This window comes from Mya arenaria, chromosome 7 (assembly GCF_026914265.1).
Source record: "Mya arenaria isolate MELC-2E11 chromosome 7, ASM2691426v1".
NCBI lineage: Eukaryota > Metazoa > Mollusca > Bivalvia > Myida > Myidae > Mya > Mya arenaria.
In genome coordinates, this window is record NC_069128.1 from 39,696,575 (window position 1) to 39,724,192 (window position 27,618).

Genomic DNA, 27,618 nt, shown 5'->3' on the forward strand with positions numbered 1-27,618 from the left:
ATTTTGAGCTATCTTATATGCCTGAATTCAAGCATTGATGCCAAGATCAGCTGATTCTGAGATAAAACTTATCAAATCTGTCCATCTGTGAGAGTGCAGCTTTTAGTAAGAAGCGTCATAACAATATCATTACTCATTAGTTGTAGTTAACAGTTTGCCTCGGAATTGGACTATGACACGAGAATAAACCTCTGATTGACATATATGTTATGAAATATGCACTCTTACTCCCAAATACAAACACAATGCTTCTTATGAAGAATATAGAGTTTAATTTGAAAAGAAATGATCATAAAACACATTTTTTCTATCTATTGAGACTAAAGTAGAACACAGTTAATATTTTAGCATTCACCAATCATTTAATATTTTTGCGCATTTTGCTATTGAATTCACGGTTTCAATCTTGTTATCAGAAGTTATTTTTTTCAATAAATGCATTATTTAGTAAATAGGTTAAGGTTTATCAGTCAAAATATATGTCTGTTATACAGGTAATGTATTGACTTTGAATAAGAGAGTCACTTTAAATAAGACGAGCCGAAATAACCAACTTGAACCTCGCATGGCTATTCAAACAAAAGTTGCCACGAATATTATTGAATATACGAATCATACCTCAAACGTTGTATCAAAGTAAATCCCAAACTATGAACATATGATTTGATAGCATCATGATTACGAAAGCTCACGTATAAACTTATTCCTGGGTGCCAATCACTTTGCGTGATATCTTAAAAACGCTTTTGAAAACCGCTTTATTCCTGTATCGAAATGCGTTGAAAAGTGTTCAGGACTCTGATTAAAACTGAAAAAGTATTCAGGATTTGCTTTAACAATAAACTGTACTCGGGACTTAAGGGCAAGGGGGTACACCTTATAGGTATGTGCCAAGATTCATGTTTTATGATTACTATATCGACTAGTATTCAGATTGGCATAGACACATTCAGTTATTGTATATGTGTATTAATAAAAACTTGCACGACTCATATACATAGCCAAACATTTTATCAACTTTATCTAGCAGAATATAATACCAGGAGATTCTAAGGTCACACTTTTACATCTTGTGTTGAATTTAATATTAATGGGGTGACATTTAATATCCTTTCGAGTTCAACGACTGCTTTCCTTTCCCTTATATTGCCGTCCATTCTTCTATTACCGCACTTGTAATTCACTCATGCATTTTCTTACCATTATTGTAGACATGGTCGTATACACGCATGTATCACGTATGTTTGGCAGCAACCACCGAGCAGATGCGATAAAGCACGACAATGCTGATACTATACGCCTTACTATAACTAAATGGCACAATGATAATGGGAAGCACTACGACAATCGTTCGACATGTTTGCGATATCACACGAGTGTTTCATCGATATCGAAAACAACACCAAAAAGATAAGCTTGTCACTTGTACTCATTTTTCGTACAAAGTCGATCGCACACCTGTATTTATCGCACAATATCGTACTCAATCATGCTTTTAATTGTACAAACTTCCTAAACAAAACTCCATCAACCTCGCAAGATTTGTTCAAATGTCGTATTTTGCTCGAGCCTCAAACATATGGCCAAAAGATATCGCCGAGATGTCGGACTATGTCGGTTTTCGTTGATTTATATCCGTTTTGACATTTTAATGTAAATATATAGCAATTTGTATCCCGCCATATATCGCGGGATGTATGGCAAATGTTTTGACTGATATGATGTTCTTTGTGCATTATATTCTAGTAACTCAGCGATACTTATCCGTAATGATGGGACAATACTTTTTCGCTTGATGCATCTTCAATAAGAAATAATTTTAGAACCTATGCGCTTCTAATTATATTTGCTTTCTCAATAAAGATCGAAGAAATTGATACTGTAAGTGGTAAATTGAAAACGGTAGGAATATTATACTGTTTTGTTTGTATTGTTTATTATAAATATACATATTGCACAGTATTTTCTTTTTATTTCAACTTGATGTGTGCGTATATATCTAGTCAGTTAATATATGAGGTGTCACCTTTCTTAACACTGCTTTAGTTGTAGGATATGCGTACTGAATACCGCTTTAAAATTCGATCTACGTTCTGAAAACTTAAGTGTTTTCTTTCCGCATACTGCCTTCCGACCCCCCCCCCCCCCCCATTTACTGAATACTCTATACAGATCTGTGCAAAGATAAAACACATGAAACTGACACACCAAGCATGCATGGTCAAGAATGACTGGAAGTATAGTTTAAAGATACAAGATTTTCATATAAAAATGGGAAGTGCAGGTGGTGTTAATATGACAACGTGACCAATTATATAAAACAAGAGCAGGGCATTCAAGTGCTCGTCAAAAAGTCGAAAGCTTAAATCTGAATAATTATTGGTTACATAAATGTATATATATATATAATATGTAAGTTTGACCATAGTATATTTCTACACCAGGCTGAAGACCCAAACTAATGATAACATCTAAAATAATTTAAATATTAATGTATCTGGCAAATTATGGAAGTCATTTGTAAACATCATAACTTTCACCATTATTTTCTTAAAAAAATCAATATCTTTTAACATTGCATTTTAAACACTGAAGAAAATTTCTGAATATAATAGAACCCATAAATAGCTAACGAACTCGATGAGCTTGTTGACACCATCTCATCAGGGGAAGTTCAAGAACCCTTCAACCCGTTTGAGATATGCTCGGGACACAGTTTCATAAGGTTTGACCTTTGACCTCTATTTGTGGCCTTTGAACTTTGAGGTTATGGCCTGAAAATTGCTTGTGACACACCATTACATCATGGTTATGATTATAGTCAGAATAGTTTAAACTCCTTCAATCAGTTTGTGATATATACACTGGACAAGTATCATAAGTTTGATCTTTGACCTTTATTTGTGACCTTGACATTTAAGGTACAAACCTACACGTGATAAACCGTTTCTGTCTGGTGATTTTAAGATCATAGGAATGTGAGAAAGTTACAGCATCATCTAAAAGATGGAATTGAAATATGATTGTTAAAACATCACGATTCACTTAATTGAGAGAATCAATAAAGAGGTTGGGAAATACTGTTTGTAATTATAGTTTTGTTTGTACATACATCTACACGTAGAAAATTTGCAATAGGCATTAGGATGTGTTTGCAAAATATAAAGAGTGGTATTTCGTCTTAATTCCATGACATTTTTAAAAGATGGATATATCACAAATAATGACGCCATTATGTCTTATATGACATCAAAATTAAAAAGAAATCCAATTTCGTTAAAAGTGAAGCGTTTTTTAAATTTTTTATTGAATATTATCTGAGTATGAATTCTTGTTACAGATCCTATATGCATGAAGTTTTGAATTATTCCGGGTACTTTATTTCAATTTTTTATTTGCAATGCGTGTAGCGCGGTCATAGCATTGCTTTGTTGTATTCGGCTTATCACTAGAGCAGGTGAAACAGGTCGGTCGTTTTTGATACTTTTTACTGGAAAAAGCATGTGATAAAACGAATCTGAAACTCGTCATCATATAATACACAATTGTGTTCAATGTTAGTAAAGTTGACAAAGGCTCGCTTACTAACATAATTGTTTTCTGAATGCATTGAATAATATTTGTAATTATAGGACCAAAAACGGTCAAATGCGGTTTCAAAATACAAAGCAATTAAAATTCAAATTTAACATGTTAAACTTTATTCATCAGTAGGCAATAAATCAACAATCATTAACCTAACATCACATTGTGCTAATATCTTTATTGATACAATTAGTTACCGAATAACAACTCATTGAGCACACTTTTATTTTACATTACAGAAATTTAAGAATGTGAGAAGATTTTATTATTTGATTTTTATTATTAATTTTATCATTAAGGATACACGAAATGAAAAATGTTATGAAAATAATAAGTTTAGATTTCCTGATAAGCATAAGCGGCGTTGCTGCTATATGCTAAGAACTCTTATGAAAAGGCTTTTTTCTCATGTTTGTTTTAGAAAAAAATATTGTAGTTAAAAATATGCAGGCAATCAAAAAAAGATAAGATATTATTCGATCCCGGATTTTAAAGAATGGTATAAAACACTTAATGGGCATGACATATATATATACTATTCAAAAACCAATTATTAAACAATGGTAATACCTTGGACGTATCAATTAGCCTAAAATGTGATTAGAGACAATAATCAATGCATAAAAATATCAAACAAAAGACACTTGAAGGCTTTACCGTTTAAAAGAATGTTTAAATATATCGTCATTCATTGTTCTGTGGGTAAATCAGTTGGTTGGCAGTAATTAAACTTTGTCACGCAATTACAACATTTGAATCAAGATGTTAACGGAATGAAATAAAACATGTATATCTTTATAAAATGATAAGGTAATATTGAATAATAAATAAATCATAAGATAACAAATATTATTTTGAACCATACATTATATAGTAAGTACTTTAATAGATACAATACAGAACGAAATGCATTAAGAAAAAATGTCAACAAATTATATATTAGGACAGACAAACCATACACCTTATCAATAACTAAACTGCCAATGAAGATTTTGCTTAAAACGATTGATTGCTATCCACACACTATCCATATATACTGACACATAAATTTCACAAATCAAAGTTTCATTTATATGTAGCAGCTGTCTTTCTTTGCTTGAATTATTTTTGGGAGATGAAAACATACACACACATCTTGTGTCTTTAGACAAATATATGTTCTACTTTAATCGAATGCATCTCATTTGCTCTAGTTAATATATCAAAAGTTGACGAAGCATATTGTTAACTTCTTCCCATTTCTCCTGAAAAAAAATATATCGCAAATATTTTAATATGGTTGGAATAGTTTAGGAAATGCTTTGAAATTGTATAAGAGTTGCATTAAAAAAAGAATCTCAAATTTCTTCGATTTCTATAAACGTTATAAATTGCTTGATGCACACACTTGTACGAAGGTTATAAAAGAGCAAGCTTAATTAATTTCTTAAAACAACGACACACTTAATTTAACCTTTAACTTTCGAAGATGTTCATTTGCTAGGGCCCATGATTGTTTCTTGTCCAGTAACCTCTGCACTAATTCAAAAGACTCAGTTTCTTGAATAGCGTCGTACAACTTGACACCAGCTTCCTTTTAAAAAAGAATAACATACAACCCAATATTTCTATCTTTTCAAATGTATTTACAAAGTATTTCCTTCGTCAAATTTGTTAAACACTGTTACATTCTACAACAGGTTGAATTATATTATTTTGCATACGTTACACGTACATGCATTCCTCTTATTTTTGCAATAGTTGGTACAGTTATAGTAGGAAAACACTTTGGAATTAACTACTCAAGCCACTCGTTCTATTAATTTATTTTCAGATAAACCTTACGTTGAAAATGCATTGGAATACATTTGATTTATATTTTCATTTTATATGATCTTCTAAATATCCTTTAAATATTCTCTATTTCTAAATCGCACCTGAAGTTTTTGCGAAGCAACAAAATTCGCTTTGATGATGGCATAGGCAGCATTCCGAACAGCATCTAACTCGCCTATTTGTTTCCTTAAGGTAACTGGAAACATAACAACGCGTTGTTACATAAAGGATAAACAATCCGGTAGCAATTACTTACGTCATTAAAACTAATTGAAACTTTTCTTGCGTACACCTAAAATCAAGTGTGAAATTAAACTCGCGGGTGGTATCAGTTTCGAAAATTACACAGTTATGGTAGACAAAATTGGTAGATAAATTGATATACATATAAACCTTACATTAATCAGAGCTAACATTTGCTCTGAATCTTTTTTTAAAAACATTTGTCTAAATTGACATAAATATCCATAAAAGCACTTACGAATTGTTGAATCAAAAGCCACAAACTTTATTTTTCTTTCCTAAAAGAGTGCTCACAATGCTCATCGGTTATTTAAATTAGACTAAAGCTGAATGAGTACACTTCTTACCGTAGATTGCTGACAGCATGCTTTTAATATAGTTTTAAAATGTGTTTACACTGTCAGTCAGATATTTAAAAAATATATATATATATTATCGTTTTCCAACATGACTAGCAGTACTTCTTTCAGAATAAAGCATATCTTAACACTTAAAGACCATTCTATAAGAAGAAAAGTCAAATTGAGTATAATCGCAGGTATTGCAAAGTCATTAGTATATAATGCTGGTAGATATTTTTACAATTTAAGCGATAAATGGAAAAGGAAGTGGCAAAAAGTGTCCATTTTCTAACCTGTCTCCGATTTCAGTCGTTTCATCTCTGCTTCCTCAATTTTACATTTCACACTTAGTTCTTGTATATCGTCAACCAACTGTCTTGCTGTTAACTTGTATGACTCAGCAATTTTGGTAGCTATGCTCATAGTATCGCCAATATCTGAACTTATCCTTGCAACAGCTACTGCATGCGTGCAAGCAGTAACAGCCATGCTCCCGCCAACTGTTGGGTCAAAATTAGAAGAAAAATCACGTTTCACTGTTATACACATGTGCTGCACATATAAAATTGAAAAACATGTTCTACTTCTTCAGTTAAGACGTGTATGACAGTTAGTAAGAGGCAAATGGTTTGTTTATACTAATTTAGTAGTCAGTATACTTTTGATAAATAAACACTTTACCTAGTAGTAAGTAGTTTAATAGTTTATTCGGGTAGTGATATGCAATTTTTTATCAACTCTGCGACCAAAGGTTCGATTCCCAACTCACCACTACAATACTAGACGGACGTAGAACGGGTTCTCGTGTGACATTTTTTTCGCTCTTGTGGTGCATTTAGTTTGTTTTCCTAAACGTGTTATTTATATTTGGTTATCAAATAATAAGTATGATTCTTTTTTTGGTGTTTTGCTTTCGATTAAAACGATGAAAAAAATAGATACAAAGGAACTCTCGTAACTTACGTGTAAATGGAGAAAGTGCAGCACTAGCTATGTAACCTAGAGCATATATTAGTCTTATGTCTTTAGCAGCCTTTGTTATCGAAGGTTTGATTGCTTTCCAATTGTTGTGTGCACGTGCCAATTCCAGTTTGCTATCGGCATCACATTCTTGTTTTCTTTTTTCCAAAAGTGCAATATTTTCCAAACAATTGTCATAACTGGCTTCAACTGTTTTCAGTTTTTCATTGCTATCATTGAGTTTAATTTCAGTAGAACTGATGTCTTTCTGCACCTGCTTCGCTATGCTATTTACTTCTCCTTCAACCGTTTCCAAATGGGCCTTAACGATTTGCAAACATGATGTAGAGTTTTCTAAATCTAACATCGCTGGATCTGATGTTGCCTGCAGAGTCCGGTTTACTTTTTGAAATCCTATGTGTTGGCTCACGACGAAATCCTTTTGGGAATCCATAACGCGACGCTTTGCGGGTAGGATTTCTATAATATAAAAAATGAATATTGCGCATTATAATGAACAGATTGATATATATGCTGCGGATTCGCAGTCTTGAAGTAAAGCACCTGACTTGCAATGCATTGAAAACACTTATTGTCTTAAGTGAGTAACGTTAAACATTGGTCACGTGTTAAAAAGTTAAATAACCAGGGCAGCTCTAAGCAGGTTTACTACCTGTCTGTTCAATATTCCACACATCTAAAATACTGATACTCTCACTGGTCAACGCCGAAGGTTATTTACGTGACGTCGTCAAATAAGCGAATTATAAGGTGTGAAATAAACCACAGGAAATATGTCATAATAAGAGTTTCTTTCAGTTATCTAAATTAGCTTTATTTGAAATGATAACGGGCGTGATGCGATCTATTACGCAAGTCAAACACATAGGTATTATATTTTTGATGTAACGGAATCTCTCTTTAAACATATCACTCTGCTTAAATACATTGTTGTAGTAGTAGGTGATCAGACATCCAACTTGCATTTTAGAACCGCTTACCTTACACATCAACGTCTGCAAAAATCGAAATCCCCAGGGTAGATGTGCCTAACACAGGATGTGTTCAATAATACTTTACGTTGTAAACATAATCATAGTCATTTGGCAGTTATAAGGTAACCTACACATCAGACGGTATTAATAAACGGACTGCGTATCTCTAATAAGGAGAGTGTCACAAACAGGCAGGTTGTGGTATTGTTTATAGAGCTTATACCTTAAATAGTCAAGTATAGTTGTAGAAAGTCACGCCACGGACGGTGAAATGTTTAATTATCATTCGAAATTGCCATTATATTAGACATACCATGTGCGAAAATCAATTTTATAATTCTTATATCAATAAAAAAAAAAATTCTTATGAAATGGTTATAACTGTTGTATTTGTTCACAAAGGAATAACCCGCTACATCGACATCACTGCTTTCATATACATATTTTTCACAATAAATACGTGTTGAGTCGAATTGAAAAATAGACCTTTTAGAAACATATACAAGTATTTTCGGATATTAAAACGATTTTTTTTTAAATTTAAGAAAATTTCAATACAAGTATGCGCACAAAAAATAAAAGCGTTCCAAAACAATAATGAAATTAACTCTTAAGATAAAACGCCTAAATACATAAATAGATACATTAGTTTTAAAACTAAAAATGAAATAAATGGCTCGTTTTTATGTGATTGTTTAAAAACAAAAATGTAAAACGAATAAAAGGACTTACCTTCACAAGCAATTTTTAATGTCCATATATTATGCACAACCTATTCAATGAAAACCTTAATGAATTGTCGTTTGGCAAGAAGCCAGATGTAACGCCTGCAAACCACTGTCACCGCAATATCGTTATCAATGACTAGTAAAATGAAATGCTAAGCTATTTGCAAGTCAACTGATTTGAACATAAGTATAATTAAGATATTACTACTATTCTGAAATCATAACTACTATCTGGTGTCAAAGCCAACGACGACAGACCTGGCTCATATTCTTCAATATCTTTAGTGTGAGTTTGACACTCAAGACTAAAAACTGTAAGTTTAATCATGATGTTAGATCATTTTTACACTAGCAATTGCAGTTTCTATTACAAATAATGTGTTTTACAATCAGGTTTACATTTTTTTTCTCAAAAAAATCGTGTTATATATCTTTGGAATCATTCAAGAAACCACTTAACCGAGCCTAAGTTCCAAACTCTGACTCAATACGTTGTTGGATATGGATTGCAAATCATTTTTTCATGACATAGGTGGTAATATACATGTATATAACGTGTTGTAGAATTATGTAGCTGTAATGTCTCGATTCAACTTGTTTTAACTTAACAATTGTTAATATATATACCACCCTCAAATCGCTGTTAATATATTTAATTGCTTTTCCTTTTCCGTTGATTTGAAAAAAATGTTATGAACTCACAAATATAGCCAACACAAAATAACAATTTATTTACATGGTATTTTTTACGGTATATTTCAAACATTACTAATGTATTTATGTAATGGAATACATTGGTCGTTGTTTCACAAACACTACACATATAATCAGCTTGCGTATACCACGTGATGAATCACGTCATAAATGTTACGTCGGAATGCAACGTTTTGCTACGAGTGAAGACTTTAAACAAAAGTAACGTTTCTTTTTCTTCACCATTTTAACTTAAACAAAGGGCAGTCCATGCTACTTAAAGGGCCCCGCCTGTGTTATATTAATGGGATTTGATAAGTTGATTAGTTTCCGCAATTACCTCGACTTACCTGTTTCCAAAGTAATGTTTTAACAGTGGTCCATCAGGCGGTGGTTTTGTAAAAAAGGTTTTTCGAAGTGTTTTAAGAAACTAAACTCACACAATGATAATTTCTGATGCCATTTAAAGCTCCAACATGAAGAAACCAAGTCGGGCTATACACTTATTTGAGAAAAAAATACAAAGCAATCACTAATGAATGTTTAAGGAAAATAAACCTAGCATAGAAATGTCAATGTTCAGACAAACAAAAGCTTACTAAGAATAAATCATAACGATTTATTCCATAATATAAATGCATATTCAATTATCTTATTATTATTCAAGTCACTATTATTCAAATCAAAGGTAATGCAAGTATGCACGCCACTGTGTTTGCGTTTAACAGGCGTGCTACAATGACGCTTAGACGCTGATTCTTTACATATTAGGGGCGTTACAAAAGTTATAAAAGGAGTTAATATATGTACTCCAAAGGGAAATTTGTTAACAATACAGTTAAACGTTATTTTATCCATTTAGCATGAAATGCATAATTCTATGATTATAAAAATATGTTTCTTAAAGTAAATCTCATACAAACTATTTGCCAAAATGTCAAAATCGATGTTGATGTTGAAATATAGTGTTTTATGTTTTATGTATTATGTAAACTTATTACAAACGGAATACAATACTCATAAAAAAACAACTATAAATTAATGGAAACTTAAGTGACAAAGCAAATACCAAAATTACTAAATGTGTGCAATCAGTTTTGCGCTAAATAAAAATAATACACAAGAAACATGGAACAACAGAACAAAACTTCACCAACAACACAGTTCATTTATACTATATAAAAAACAAGGTATGTTTATCAAGGATTGTCAGGTAGCGCCTTGAAATGGCGAGTTAATTTACTGGGGGTTTATACAGGTATCACAACTCAATCTGCAGACGAAGGAATACAAAGATACAGTTATTGTTTGAACTATGAACATCACAAACCGCCACAGTAAATAAATGGTTTAAGATATTTGCATGAAAGGTTAATTGCACTTAGCTTTTAAGCGACCCCTGTCTAATTTCAAAATAAACGGAGCTTGCCAACTAGTAATCGATTGATCAATTAAAAGCCTGTACCGTCATTTTGACAGATACAAGTTGATTGTTCAACAAAGAATTGTAGCTGATCAATCTTCTACAATATCATTTACACAATTCTTTTATGGTAAAATATAGGCAAGACGTTGTTTACGTGTCTTAAAGCTGCACCCTCACAGATATACAAATATCTGCAAACCAATGATAAAAGATTGCTGACAAAAGATCAGATCGCATATCTGCATATTTCCGTTCGAAAATAAATGTTTTATGGCTTAAACCGTTACTAACGGTTTAAGACAAATGAATAAAACATTAATTTTTTAACTGAAACATAAAAATCTGAGATCTAACTTTTGAGAGAGTGCAGCTTTAATCATCAATATTCTAGGGGACTAACCCTAGTTTCACGCTAGTGAATGTGCTTGACGCAAACGTATATCACAACTTCGCTTTAACTTCTTGTGGGCCGTGCTAACAAGCTCAGCTTGGCTCTCAAGTGACCGACTCAACTCTGATTTTAAGCAGACATTCTGTAGTTCGTACCAATTTCAACCACGTATTGAAAACGTTTTTTTAAAGTTTAATTGCATTTATAAAGGTGAAACATCGTTCGAACTGTGTACAAATGTTCATACAGAAAAAAACCGTTTTACATATAATATAATTTATTTCTTATATTATACATGAAGTAAGCGTTGTTATTTCTGTAGTACAACGCGATTTTAATATTGTTCTGGTAAAGGCAATCTAAGCAAGATAACACACAATATTCACCCTACTTGCTTAAAACAGTTGTCTTTGCTTTGAAACTTCAACACGTTCTGAATATTACAGTAGGCCTTTATCAATTTTATCAAAATTGAACGCTAGCTAAAATACAAAATCACATAAGTTATATGTTTGCGTGAATATTATATCAAGTAGTTCTTTAATGTAACTAACGTTATTATCTCAGTTGAAACTCAGATTCATTACTTTAGAAAGCGTAACTTGGTTCTGCAAAGAACATAGGCTTGACTCAGAATGCCTGCCAACGAAAATCGTGACGCTTTTATACTCGTACAGCAACTGTCGGTTGACGAATCGCTACTGCCAAGAAAAATGATGGCAATGCCACCTAAAACGTTGGCAGTGCCAAGAAAAATGATGGCAGTGATAACAATTTGAATGGCAGTCAGGTGACCGCCACAAAATAGAACGTTTATAGGAATTAATGGCAGCCATCTTGGAAAAATATGCAACTCGTATAAAGAAAGGCTCTGAACATAGCCCTAAATGTTGGAATGTAAACATAAACAAATCAAACGGATGGGTCACCTTATACAAGATTGCACTTGACCTTAAAACATCGGATATTGTTCAGAATAACAAAAAGGCTGACATTGTGCGAGTTCAGAAACTTACGATAAATAGTGCAATAAATATGGATATACCGGAAAACAAATGCATTTTAACACCAACATATCGAGGAAAGCTATTGTTGAACGTTTTATATTTAAAATCATGCATATGTTGAAAAAGTTCACGAAATGCTTACAATTACCTGGTGAAGTGCACTTTTGACAAATGTAAATACAAAATCAGTTCATGATACTTTTACCCCTCCGAATATTATCGTGTTCTGAATAAAATCGAGTAAGTGTTAAATAAGATTACTTTTAATAGTATATGTTACATTTATAATGTTTAGATTTGTATTTATGTAAATGGCAATTTTAACTTTAAATTAATGTCTCTTATGTCCAAAGATCTGAGCACAACAATATATACTATAACCGGAATAATGGCCTCTCCGGAAACACCGGTTAGCGTTTTTTTTTTAAATTATTTTACTAATGTGATACCTGTTTCAAACTTTAACCGAAACTTATTTACCCTCGTATAGTTTTAATATGATATGCAATGCTGAAATTTTTCGCCCGGAATCGACACGTAATTAAACTATAAGTTCCGGGCGGAGATATTTTCCAGGCGTAGTTTTAATAATGTAATGTTAAGTGTTAGAAGCGGGACCCGGCCGGGTTCCGGCCTGATTTTGGGGGCGAAATATGTAAATGAGGTGGGATTGAAATTCCGAGCGGAATATCAGGTTACGGGCGGATTTTCAGATTTAGCTTGATTTTTAGTTACGGGTGGAATTTCAGATTACGGGCGGAAATTCAGAATGAGACGGAATTTTAGTTGTGGGCGGAATTTCAGATTCAGACGGAATTTCAGTTACTGGCAGAATTTTAGTTTACGGGCGGATATTCATACATATATCACCTAGAGTTTAATTAATTTTAATCTTATGCGCGCAATAATTTACATGCGAAAACTATGATAAGATAACGGACAGAAAAACAATGTGAATAACCATACTAAAGCTTACTCAATTTATTATGCATTTCAAATATAAATACGCAGAATAAAATTAAATTATCATATTGGCTATAAAATATAATTCCAGTCACTAGTACACTTCACAGTAGAATGAGTACTTCCTTATTTTTCATCAATCTAGTATTTGTCAACTGTTATCGCGCATACGTGTTCCTCTTAGTGGTGGCCAGATTTAAATCTACTTCAGGGAACGACGTCATGGCAGCATTTTCCGTCATATCACATTCTCTGAAAATAAGACATTATATATTTTTTATTAAACCAAAAGTATAAACTTTCTTATCATAAGAAAACCGAAAGCTTTTTTTCTCCTCAAAACAACAACAACACGCTTATAAAAGTGATTTAAGACGAGTCATATATTGCTTAACTCTTGGTATGGATACCTAAGTCTTCGGTATATAATTTTGCACAATGATTTGTAAAAGGGTAACCATGAGCCTTTACGTCTGCCTTATATTTATATTTTAGGCAAACATAACTTGTAATACAGTATCTACCTTCCAGTATTGCCAGTGGCCAAGCATATGCTTTCTTGCCTCACTAGGGCTAGGTTTCCCCAATACCAGTTCCCCATGGAGTTCGCCAGTTTGGTAATGGTGAACACCTTGTCAATGAGGTCATACATCAAGTTGTCTCCTTTTGCCCCCTTTCGGATAGCAGTGGTACATGTTTCGTTCTATAAACCTCACTGTGACGTAATAGCCTCACCTGTAAATAAGTTGAAACTTTGGAAAATTTTCTTATACTGCATCTTGTAAATAAAGTTTTAATGATTTCCTTCTATTGAAATTGTAAATTTCAGGGTTTTTTGATAGTATTGTATAATTTACACTCCTGAATTAAAACATGATTTTTGGATAACCCTGTAACACATGTCAACAATTACAGAAATAAAGTCATACGTAACATGCCATTTAAGTTGCATGCCATAGTACAAGGCTGGTTGAATTGTATTTCAAATAAATGGTTATTAAAGTCAGTTAGTTAAGAAAATGTTATTTATCTTTTACAAAGTCACAAACTTCTGAGCGTAAGGTTTTATTTGCCATTATAGTATCATAACATTATGATTAAACAAACAGGTATAACTAAATTTGTAGTGTTTCTTGCAGCACACTCATTCAGGTAGCAACGACTCCAGAAATAACCGTTTGATTAACATTCTGATATTTGTATGATCAAAATAAGTAGAGAACATGATTATGTTTCGGGAGGCCAGAAGACGTGATGACTGAGCAATATTGAAATGTATTCTTACCACAACAGAGTTGCCTGGGGTTACAGGAGTGGAGATGGTTGGCATGAGTTTTCTTGCGAAGTTGACCTAAGTTGCTCAGAAAACTGTAAAAGTTGTTTGATTTATTGCAACAATCACCTTATAACAATTAAATGATGACTTATTTTAGCTGTTTACACAATCCATATTATTTTAATATAACTGCTCTCATTTATACCTTTATTTTATCACGAATTACATCTTTATGAAATATATATGGTACATTAATTAATTAAGCACTTTAGAGGTTTAATCTAGAAAGCCATTACCTTTGGTGTGAATTTTTTTTGATGGAGATGCAGTCAAATTCTGCGTGTGAAAGTGGCTGCTGAAATATCAAGAAGAACACATGTATAATGCAGTTATTTCTGTTTAATAAATCTATTAATTTAAAGATTGTTTTTAAACTTAAGACTAAAACCGTTATTCAAGCATAATGCAGCACTTAATTAACATTTGTTATTTGTTTAAACGAACATATTAAAATGAATATATGCGAACTCGGTAGATTCCGGTAAGCTTCATTATGATAACACCGACAGCAATTGTAATTACTAGGAAACTTTCGCGGAAAACCGAGGGTTAATGCTGATATCTTTTTTTCGTTGCACATATGAACTTCTTTGTGAAGTTTAACGATTGAGAGAATGCTTTTCGGGTGAAAATTATGTGACAAGGCAAATATAAGGTAATATGGTTGTAATAAACATAGTATTGATACCCAACCAAATATTTTGTAAAGCATAAACTAAGCATTCTTAATCGCATCAGACTTACTCGATGCAAATCAAACAAAATAGTTGTAAAAGTGAGAACAGACAAACACAATTTCAAAACCAGTACTGGTAAAACGAGAAATAGAAAAGTTACCTCCATCTTTTACGACCACGTACCCCTTTGAATTGTTGCATTTGATTATCCGCCAGTCTCACACAGCATATGTATTTTATTTCGCGATTCAAAATTTGTAAGACACCTCAAGTCCGCGTTATTCTTATCAATCACGGCTAATGTTCCATCTGTTGGTCAATACACACAACCATACGTATAACGTTACTCACGCAAGTTCTGAAAATGTTTTCTTGGTAAAAGTCTAGTTATCCATTATTCGAAAGCGCGGTACATGTATGTCTATCAGTAATGGTTTCCGTGTGGGCATCTTGTGAAACACATGCCCCGAATAAACAAAGGTTAAGGTTCTCAAAGGGAAATCCGACCAGATTTGTGCAAGATAAGGCGAGTATTTATAAACAGCTGGATCTTGTACCCCATTGATAGCCCATGAGGCTTATCGGTGAGTCAAATATTGTAGTACAGTATTGTACATGATGACCTCGAATCGCGAAGAAATCAATTATTTTTAGCCGACTGGGCTAAGTTTAGTTCAATTGCTATAAGTAGTTGATGTTATAATGTCCCAATTAATGTCAAAAGTAATATTTTAAGTGGACTTTAAAGTTCATAAAAGCTGAGGTTAATTTTATATCATGGGGTCATGTTTTTTTCCTTTATGTGTTGGACTTCCCTTTGTAGTTTTATTTTCATTTCTGTTGCATATTTTATATTACATGGAGTATGTGGTGTTCAGATGAAAGCATGGAACATGTTTAGCTTTTAACTCGCTATGTGAAATCTAAATGATAAAGGGAACAAAAACAATTCAATAATTTTCATGACTTTCGAATTATTTTGGCTAAAATATAAGGCTAAGTTCGAAATTACGCTCCCCTAAAATGTTTAAGTAGGATATTCCGTCCCAAAGGTTTTGTAGAAAAAACGAAGTACGAAATTCCGTGTCACACAAATGTTAAAGTAAATAAATACGCCCGTAATTTGTTTACGCGTGTAACTTCCAATATTTTTACGCCAAGAATCCTCTTGAAACTTGTAGGGATATCGGGCGGAATAATGATTCCGTCCATACTCCTGGCGGAATTCACTGATTCCGTGCCAATTCCGAGCCAATTCCGCCTCAATTCCGCCCGGAATCCGACCCGTTGTTTCGTACGGGTACTGACAATAATATGTATTTTAAAGATGAACGAAGACAGAAATAGGCTTCAAACTTCGAATGTAGGATAAATCTTAAAGGTGCTTTTGTTGGCAAGTACGCGGGAAATACATTTAAACGTTATATAAATCGTTTTATTTTTTATATTTGTAAAAGAGAGCATTTTGAAAAATTGAACATTTGGGACGACAATATATTCAAAGAAATGCTTTCCCCCAACTAGTAGGAAAATGTAGTTTAGAAAATACTAGCATCTGTCAAAATGATCCAAATATTCCTGCGGTCGTATGATAATAGGGTTGGTTGATATTGATCTAAACGCATGTATATGATAATATTTTCGACAAAGATAAGCATTACACCCCCAATCTGATGATATTATTTTCCTACTCAGCAGCCAATTGTATTAACAGATTTATATAGGGCAATATTTTATCTGGTAAATTGGCGGTAAGCAATTGGTTAAAACAAAATCGAGAGTTTACCGGGCTATTAACCGCGGTTATGATTACCCTCCTCCAAGAGTTGGGTAAATTGATTTGCTGTCAAAGTTAAAGGAATCAAGATGGCCGACCAAACATAAACAAACACTCGATTCACAACTCATTTCGTCGATGTTTAAGAAAATTTGAATCTAGGTGTATAACAAATTGTTCCATTACATTCATATCCATAAATGACAGGGATACATAGGTAATAAAACGCCGATAACCACATTAATGCATAAAAAATATTCATCGGTACCAATATCATGTACAAAAACAGTGAAACAAAAGAAACATAAGTTTAAGAATGTATTTACAAAGTTTCCCGTTAAAATAATGCCAAAATCTTTCAAAATTAAATACACTGGATCGAGACCAGCACTTGATTGCAGCTCTCGACCTAAATGTGTACAAATATATCCCACTTCGGACACATTTCTAGTATTGTGCACATATTTATAATCAAATTTAACCGCCCGTAAACATTGATCAATACATGACATGACAGCAATGACGTAAATTCAATGAAATGTTCATCAATCTATAGAGGCACCTATTGGGGTGATTATATACTGGATACTGTATCATGCCTTGATAATATAAAAGTATACAGTATATTTGATAAAAATTAACAACTGTTGTTCGAACTAAGAACGCAAACAAAAAACGCTATCCAGCAACTTATGTAATGAAGTTTAATGACATATAAAAACATGGATAAAAATGTGATCTACTATACATTGCTAGTACAACAGCCTGGCACAGGGGACATTATGTATTCCTGACCTATATATTCACATAGTGACATCTAGTATATATAGGCTAGAAAACCATAAAAACAGTTTGCTTCTGTTATATGTGGTAAGTACAATACTTCAGTTTGTGTTTAAACGCTCAGAGTAAAGATTATTAAAAAAACACATACCCAGTATGATTTTTTGTGTTCTTTATAATTTATATATATAATATTACAAAGTCAGTTCTGCGATTAACATGTCATGTCTATGTTCAATTGTACACAACCATTTCATAATTGCGATAATGAATATAAACAATTATTTTAGGTTTTTCATCAGCGAAAGCCAGCAGAGCTTGTGTGTGGTTAGAACATATTCCTGCCACCAGATTAAAGACACCAAGAGCAGTAAGGCAGTTATATATAAGTGTTTTATTTTGTTTTCTTCAGTTTATTAATAAGCAAAGCACTATACTGTCATTTGAGTGAAAGCAAAATACTTACAATTGTTTTGTTTTTTTTATATCTTCACCTCAACGGTCAATAATCAGCCATTAAAGATCTGACATAATGCATAAATTCACATACAATATGTAATTTTTATGATTACAAAATATTAATTACACTTCTTTTTATTTTCCTTAGATCGCGTCAAGTGGAAGACCAAGGTCATAATGATTAGCGTCTGGTCAAGGAAGCATCACTAAATAAATTCCCTGGAGCCACCAAATTATAACATGCTGTTTCACGTTCGTGATACTGGTTGTTGGTATCTACATAATAATTGACTTTGATCTTGAATTTGATACTATTCATAGTTAATGAAAATAGAGAAAAAATGTCACTCCATGTGTATTGAATTTATGCTGCTGTAAAATGGAAGTATAATGACTATATGAGTAAGTACGTCTAACACTTAAATTTGTCATCGACAATGGGACAGCTTAGTTTTAATATAGTATTTATATAACAATATTATGGGCTGGATACCTTCATACAATAAATATATGAAGTAACTGAAGAGATCATGTTTCTATTTTAAACAGAAATAAATATGATGACAATAATACGCAGAAACTAAAAATAATTTTATTTAGTAAATTATACACGATTGCATTTAGGAATTGAGGCTACTGCAAGCATAGGAGTAAAAAAAAAAATGTAAAAAAATTTATGTTACAAATAAGACCAAACTTAAAGATTCAAGATCATGAAGTTAAATGATAAACTAGCAAAATAGTTGGATGCTAGTAAATAGCAAACTTTTCAAGGAATGCCATTTCTAACAGAAAATCTAAAAAGGACGATGCCATTACATTTTATTGAAAGTCTTTGTATTTTGTTTAAGCATGTACTATTTCTTGTCAGTTTATTTTTGTTTTTGAATTGTTCAAAGAAATTGTATCATTAATAATTGCATATTATTGCAATAATATTCGCATATTCCTGCGGTATTTGTTGACCGTTTTGTATGAAGTAAAGAGTTGCACCCGTAAATATAGAATGAACCAAACCCTTGAAGTGTTGCTTGTGTTTTATTAATCAGCCACGGAAGGAGCTTATAAATACTGTAATATTTTGTTGAATATTTACCATGTGTGTTATTGGACCTATTTAACGCGTTTTTTCGTTAAATCTGCCTTTTTCAACGCATTTTATTAAAACCGAAATATGAAAGTTAATCTTTTAAATAAAATGATACCTCCAATCTGACAAATGTGCGGGGAAAACGTCACTTTCTTTCAATATGAGATAGTTTGGTAAAATTTACCGCAGGTAATTTATTTTATACAACACAGTTACCGGCTTGGTAATAATACCTTGGAATTTACCGGTGGTATTTTTACCGAGGTAATTATTTACCAATGTTTATACAAATGGCTGCTGATGAACTTTTGCTTCAAGGATTTTCTCCGTTTTTACAATATTTTTCACTTGAGGTGTAGTCCGCGGATCGTTTTCTTTGGGATATAGAGCTAATTTTAACTCGTTTTATGCTAGCCAATACTGCCGACTGTGCGTAAGGTTTCCGATTTAATTCATGTATATATCTTAAAGATTACTGGACAGCATTTATATATCCATTGTTTTATTATACTATTGTGTTGTAGTTTTGGTTCATGCAATGACACTTTAACTATAAAAAAAAATGAATAAAAGGTTTTAGGCCTGTGTCTTTTGTGACATGTTCGAACCTTTTCAGAGCGAACATGCTTTTGTATTTCCCCGCTTGTTGAGTACTTGGAGTAACTGTACCAGTGTATAGATTATGTTTATGCTTGTGCGTATAACTGGGGAGCATATCTTAAACAAGTTTGTTGACATCTATATATCAATTTTAGATTGAATAAAGAGCGAATATAGAACATGTTTTTCTTCATGCACCAATGTGTATTAACTTTAGATATCAGTATATAGTTATAAGGCATGAGCTACTAGTACATTTCAAATAAAACCAACATTATATGTGGTCAACAGATGCCAATTTTCAGCATTAAATAATTTGAAGGAATCCTTAACAGTTCTTTCATATGGTAATACGGACAAACTGTTTTGTAGTTATTTCCCTTTATTTAATTGAAGTACGAGTTCGAAAACTGAGTGCCTAAATTAGACAAAAAATAAATCTATGTTTCAGCAAATCGGAGGATAACAGTGGTATTGAAATATATACATATGGATATGGATATCCAGGAAGTTGTTGAAATTAAACAGGAAGTCTTCAGATGGATCTGTAACTGCAGCCTCACAATCAAGAATTCGATATGTGGCTGGCTACTGTGTGGTTAATCTGAGACACAAATTTAACCAAAGAAAGCAAACTAGCAGATTTAAAGTAGACAAGAACGATCAGGTTTTTGAATGTTGTTTGTGATTGTAATGATTTTTTATGATTAGAAAGTAGAAGACAAATATGTGATTGAGTCATATGCCAGCACATAGGCCCTAACAGATTTGCGTTTTCTTTCAACTCCACTATCCGTGATATAACCATTAGTTATATATTCGAAAGAAGATTATTTTGTTAATCCATTGGTTCTTTTGTATACATTTGCTTATTTATTGTTTTGCTTGTTTTGAAAATTTATGTCATGTGTGCATTTAATCCAAATTGTCAGTGCTCGTAGATCTAATAAAAGTGTGCGATTGCTTCTGATGCGTTTATAGATTCTTGACTTTTAAACAAAGTAAAAAATGTGTTGATTTGAAATACTCTTTACATTATGCCTCAAAAAGGTATAGATGTAAACTTCCTCTACGGTATCGGTACATATCGGTCCTGTCAAATTTACTGACGACTATCATGAGAATTACAAAGGCTACCGAAACGTTTGATTATGCAAATGTATAATTTGTTTTTATTGCCGATGTAAACTTCCTAAACAAATGCGACATAAGCAAGTAAACGATTGTGTAGATAGATGAAGAATATAATCTATATCAAAAGAAATACTATTAGAATATGAAACGTGTGGTTCACCGGCGTGTTAAACTATTCAATGATTATTCACACGGAAATCAATTGGTGTTGAATGATCTTGTGGAGAGTATAAGCGATTTTATGCAAATTATTTCATGGGTACCAGTATTCATATGCTTCTGTTTGTCAGAAGAAAGTTGAAGAACAGAAATAATTATCCCTTGATAGCCTGAAATTTAAAATGTCATAACATCTAATAGCCACTTTATTCGGAAGCAATGGTACGTAAAATGAAAGGTACAGCACAGGAATATGATTCTTTGTTTTGACTGAAATTATTATTTTATAACAATTATTTTAATAAACAAACACTGACAATGTCATTATACGTGAATATATATTGTACAGTATCTTAATGCTCTTTTTCAACGACAAGATGTCGAAAATCGCCATGGGCTCCTTTTAAAACTGCTTAAAATGTCCCATAAATCCACATGGTACAATTACTGAACCATCCTTTCTGTTGGTCGGTACAGGTGCGGAGAAATTGGACTGTCAGGGTCTAGAATTGAGAAAGGGGAATTGTCCCAGAACATTTTGAAGAAGCTCGGTGTGGATCACTCTGTGTGGCGTGCCGACGGGGGGTTAATTTTGTCTGGAATATTTTGCATAACTCGACATTATTTACCAGCAAAAAAGCGGGATCAGCGTTTGTCAAAAAAACGTGGATCACTCTGTGTGGCGTGCCGACGGGGGGTTAATTTTGTCTGGAATATTTTGCATAACTCGACATTATTTACCAGCAAAAAAGCGGGATCAGCGTTTGTCAAAAAAATCTATTTGAAACAAAAGAAATCTTTTTTTTTCCTTTCGTAATTATTTTTCGTTAGTTGTTTTTCTCTGGCGTTTCCATTTTTGTTGTTCGCACTGTTATTTTCATCAATTTGAATAAGTATTTCTTCAAATTAAGCGTTTAAAATCCGTTCTGCATGAAAACAACCAGCAAACCCCGCCAAACGCTGATTCGGTTATTGTGCCCATTACTGCAGTACATATGCTACAAACATGTGTACTCTACATGGATAAATTGTCAAGTCAAAGGGAAGCAAAAGAAGATGAAAACAGTCGTCTCGAGTTGTCTGCTGTAAATTGATCAAGTGTTATTATTTCTCTCGATCCAGAGTAAAATCAAGTTAACAAGTTAACCAATATTTTCAACTCTTTCACCGATATGCATGATATGAATACAACGCCACGCTAAAACAAGGACATTTTGCATCAACATTAAAATATCTACTTTAGTTTAACTAATATATCACCAAATCAAGTAGACAGGTTTAACAAAATTCATGTTCATTACCCATATAAGTAACATATGCAAGCTAGCGAACACCACTTTTGGATGGCTAGCTTTTTTTTGATCTTTTTTCAAAACAAACACACGAACTACCCAAACCCGCTATGCATATTCACATAGTTTAGGTAAATATTTACAGCGCGGCGTAGTCCGAAACGACTAAACGGTCTTTAGCCCGACTTTATTCACACAACGTACTGATCTTTGGTATTGACCCGGGATCGACATGATGGACGTGTACATACTCGTCCTAGATAATGCAAATGCATTTTTATGCCATTAATGCATTGAGCTTTTAAAGAATATCGTCCATTCTTCCTTTAGCTTGAGGTTTCAACTTTAATACTAACCTCCGATTTTCCGAAAACCATACGTCCATTACAAAGAGATTATGCTACGCACACTATTTCAGTTTTCGTATAACTTGTGTTGTATTTCATTTTAAGGAGAAATTTCTGAGACTCATAAATAATTTAACCCGTTATGATTATAACGATGAAATTACGTATTTCTTTGTAAACTCAATTTTAAATCAGTAAATTATCTAAGATATTTAAGCTGATTGCTTTTAAGGGAAGTTGCGGCCGGTTTTCGGACATTTACAATATGAAACTATCTCGCGCACAGTCAAGTAGTTACATTTAGTTCTTGATTTCCTAATTGAAAATAAGTAATATTGCAAAAAGACCAAACATGCTTCTTATGTGAAGCCACATAATGCCAATGCTAGGACTAGGAGGTGTTTTGCGTATTTTGCTCCCTATACAAACAAAGGGTACCAAAATGAATCAATTGTTTATTCAAACTATAGTTCATTTGCGGCATTATTGTATTGATAATCTAATTAGCTTGAAACGGTTTTCGTGTTAAAAGTATCTGTTTTTATATATATAAACAACTGTGCAATTGCGATGACATTACCTCCCTTGACATACTTTTGCAAATCTTAAAGTGTAATTTATATTGCTTTTTCAACGAACATGATAAGATACAAAATCACTTGTAGATGGTGTACCATATACCTTTTTTAACTGTACTTACTACGTATCGAAATTGCGAGTCAGTAGTTCTGCCTAATAAGACACGAAATCTCACATACCAAAAAAGGAATTTCACTTCCTCCACCTACATGTCTTATCGTACAATGCTTTGCTTTAGTTGCCAATTTACTTTACGTAACAAGCAAAAGTGATGAATACGCAATTTGCTTAATATATTTTTATTAAGTAAATACCTCATCTATCCATTTTGATGAAAATATGCACAAAATGTCTGCCATGACTCCAAAGGCAAACTACTCTTGTATACGTAGTGCGCGATCAATGTCGTTTAAAATGGTCTCCCTGTTATAAACACGGGTCTAACCAGCTGTATGTCTTAACCTTATTTCTGACACCGTGTTAGTTAAGTTGATAATACTTTCTTATAGCTTGATTGTGATTTAAGTTGGCAGTCTAAAGAGTTTTGCTTGAGTCCGATTCCTGGTTAGAATCCAGTATTGGTGTCATTTTTGAGAAGCGATGAGTAGGTACCCCTAGTGGAGATAGAAACTTCAACCTCTTAAGTGAGAGGCGGTCATTTGTGCTGGTTAATGGTAGGTCATGAATTATGTATAGGACGTACACATTAATTAACTAGAAACGGTTCTGCATACCAGCCTATTGCTTGATACATCGAACTCTAGATTAATCGAAAACAATAATACAATATCGAGACTTTAGTTTATTAAACGAATGAGAGCAAATCATGCAGTCTTTAACAAATCGTATCATCAGTACATTTTTAAAACATAAATTTGTGGATGACCTAATGTAGACATCGGAAATTCATCACACATAGAGTTCAACAAGTTGCCATTTACACTTAATACAGCATCATGTAAGAAACCAATATTTGCACAAAATGATCCGTGTATTGTTGTACAACTACTTTACACATGTTTTGTCGAAAAGTGACTGTCGAATCATTACGATTGTCATGGTTGCGATATGTTGTGGGAACTGCTTGCAAATCCACTTCGACATTTTTACTATAGTTTAACATAACTGTAAGACACTGCTCGAGTGCTCTTCGAAGTCTTACCTGGACATTTTAGGGTTTTCCTCGTACTCCAAAGCGTAACAAAAATACGCTTGTTCCGATTGATGTACGATTTGATGCGACATCCGTATGGTATACGCCGTATACGTTTTCTCAATGATCCGCTTGTTGTTTTTGTAAAAAACAACACGGGTGTGATGCAAAATATACAGGGTCAATTTCTAGGTTGCGGTTATTTTATTATTCTTGTAGGCACATCCCGTATTGGCGTCACGACGACATAAATTAGACTTGATATGTCACATAGCGTCACCTTCTTCGCATGATCAGGCGCAGTATAAATTCGCAGCAACTCGTTACGAAACTCGTACAAATGCGACAGGGATGTACGCTACAATGTGTACGGCAGCTGTACAAAAAAGGCACGGGTAAGTTGTAAGACAGGAGGTGGACTTACCGGACATCAAAGAAAGTCTTGACATTGTGACAGGGTAATGCCAGTGTACTTACATATTTGATCAGCTATATCTTATAATTATAATGAATTTGTTCCAAACAGTATACCATTTTGTAAGAAATGTCAAAAATGTTATATAAATAAAACGAGCAAAATCATTCGATATGTCTTTTAAAAAAGTGGTTTACATATATCATTTAGAATTATAATACGCAATTCCGGACACGCACATGACTTTTCTTGCAAAAGTCTCCCAGTAGTGATTTAGTAGCTTCTATTATATTATTATCATCTTTCAAAAAAAACGAGTACTTTTAATACTGCACTTGGTTAATAATACCACATAATTTCAATTATTATGAAAGCACTCGAGGCATTTCGACAATATATCATGGGCAAACAATTGTTGTGAACGCAATAAGATTTCAATGTCTTAATAATGTTAGTAATGGAATAGTCTCCATTTTATAGACGCCGTCGATATGCTGTATGCATGTCATTTAATTGTTATATCCCTCTCACCATGTGGCAATGTATCATGAGCAGACAATTCTTGTGAGCGTAATGATATTTCAATGTCTTATAATTAAAGGAGTTTTCTCCCTTTTATTGAAGCCGTCGGAATGTTGAATGTATATTGTTTAATTGTAAAACACCTCTCATCTTGTGGTAGTTGATCTAAGGCATTCAACGAACACATATAAACGTGTTGCTTATTAGGTGGAATATTTTAAAATGTGGATCTCTGAAAGGCGTGATGTCGTTAATCAGTTATTTGTTATTACGCTACTGCCACATCGGAAATCGGAAATAACATGCATAATAAGCTGCTTATTCATGTTTTTAGAAAACATGGCACATCTAGTACGCATAAAGATATTCATAAAATACAAGGGCGTTGAAGTGTTTTATAGCACTTTACTTTAGTCGTAACAAAATCATAATTTAGTGAGAAGCTTGACACCCTCCTTTGAACAATCATAAATTTTTAAATAAGGAATAATGTAAACGTCTTATACTGTGAAATCATTTATGTTCGTGGGGCATTAATGTTCGTGGTTTTCGTGGGTTGGGTGATCCACGAATTCAAGATCCCACGAAATATAAACCCTTTATTCACTTTTTCAATTGCCTTGTTACGTACATACTCTAGTATATTCTTTTCAGAGGTCGCAGTATACAGTGTTAAAACCTGTCTCACTGTATAACTTACGATCATTATTCTGTTAATGTATTATAACTGCTTTTAACAAATAATGAACCAAATCAATCAAATGTGTTTTATGCAGCAAATGACAGTTATAAGCACGTGTTTAAACTTGTGCTGTTAATGAAAATCTCCAAGTTTACAAGATGTGCGTGATGAGTGTCCATACTCGATTTTTTTATTTAATAAAATAATTAATCGATTACTAGTATATTGAAGGTTACTAAGCACCGAACGTGACAATATACGCACCTTTTCGGTGTTTTCACAGTTTGCAAAATTCCTAATTGGCATTCAATGGCTTCCCCTATCTGTATTTATGATCAGGGTACATCTTCTTTTATTGCCTTTATTCCCAATTAAATCGATAAGTGACATGGGTATATGCAGGTCGTACCACATTAGCGAGTGTCATAAACCGAGTGACGTAGAAGACGGAAATCACGGGCCAGCGCGTGGATATTATGCAGACGATCGCATCTTCGATTTTTTTTTTCAAAAATGAAAATCCACGAATTCAAGTACCCACGAAATTGTTTTTTTTTCGGCAAACCACGAAATTTCATGCCCACGAACATTAATGATTTCACAGTAACCCAAATGATTTATTACCAATGTCAAATAGACTCTCGTAATATACGAATGCGGCTTGATGAAATAAATCAACTGGCTTAACATATATATGCATTTGTATTTCGGTATGTCTTATTCATTATTGACAGTGTAAAAACGCCACTTAAACACACATGTATATATGTAAAATAATGGTTAAACATTTCAATATAAATTAATATTAAAAACTTAATTGTAGCTTAAAAACATGCGGTCAAAAATGAAACGTTTATACCTCAACCAACAAGGAAACGAGCCTAGTTTCATTTTGAATGAAGACCAATAAGAAACTCAACAAAGCGAAAACGTAAAGCCAAAGAGCGTTTACGTAACATCCGAAAATTACACGATACTGATTTTCAGAAAACATGACTCACTGCCTTAAAACGAAGTATCGGCAAAATACAAAAACAGACCTTTGAGTTTTGGGTATGTCCGAAATTTGGGTGTTTATCAAGAGCTTTGACAAAGAAGAGTATTTTGCAAGATTTCGAAATTGTAATCAAATAAGTTGATGGTGTCTGTAAATCAGTATGACGGTTCAAAAGCAAATAAAACTTTCAATAACAGAGGATCGCCTTACAGCGTTATCAACTTTATGACTTTATTTTTGTTCAGATCACATAATTTATGACTAAAGAGTAAATATTTTTCTAGAGCCTTGGATACATTTCAAAATATTTACTGATCACACAAACTGAATTATAAATTGTTTAAACCTTCCTTGATGGATATGTTTGCATTGAACATAGAAAACGATCGCATCCTTTTTAAATGATTACAGGTTATTCAAGTCCAAATGAAAAAAAAAACTACAGAACATTCAAATTTGAAATCAAACC

The 27,618-nt window shown here is 33.0% G+C and overlaps 2 protein-coding genes across 2 annotated transcripts in view; one reads left to right on the plus strand and one right to left on the minus strand.

Moving 5' to 3' along the window:
- LOC128240748 (uncharacterized) overlaps positions 1 to 27,618 on the plus strand; it is a 128,033-nt gene that overhangs the window by 72,328 nt on the left and 28,087 nt on the right. The gene's annotated exons all lie outside the window — the stretch shown is intronic.
- On the minus strand, positions 3,688 to 8,698 carry LOC128240749 (uncharacterized). Its single transcript, XM_052957569.1, has 6 exons — positions 8,672 to 8,698; positions 6,948 to 7,424; positions 6,278 to 6,484; positions 5,502 to 5,596; positions 5,039 to 5,158; positions 3,688 to 4,829 (listed from the first exon to the last, which is right to left on the minus strand). Exons 2-6 carry the CDS (start codon positions 7,396 to 7,398, stop codon positions 4,779 to 4,781), a joined length of 924 nt encoding a protein of 307 aa, XP_052813529.1. The 5' UTR covers positions 7,399 to 7,424; positions 8,672 to 8,698; the 3' UTR covers positions 3,688 to 4,778.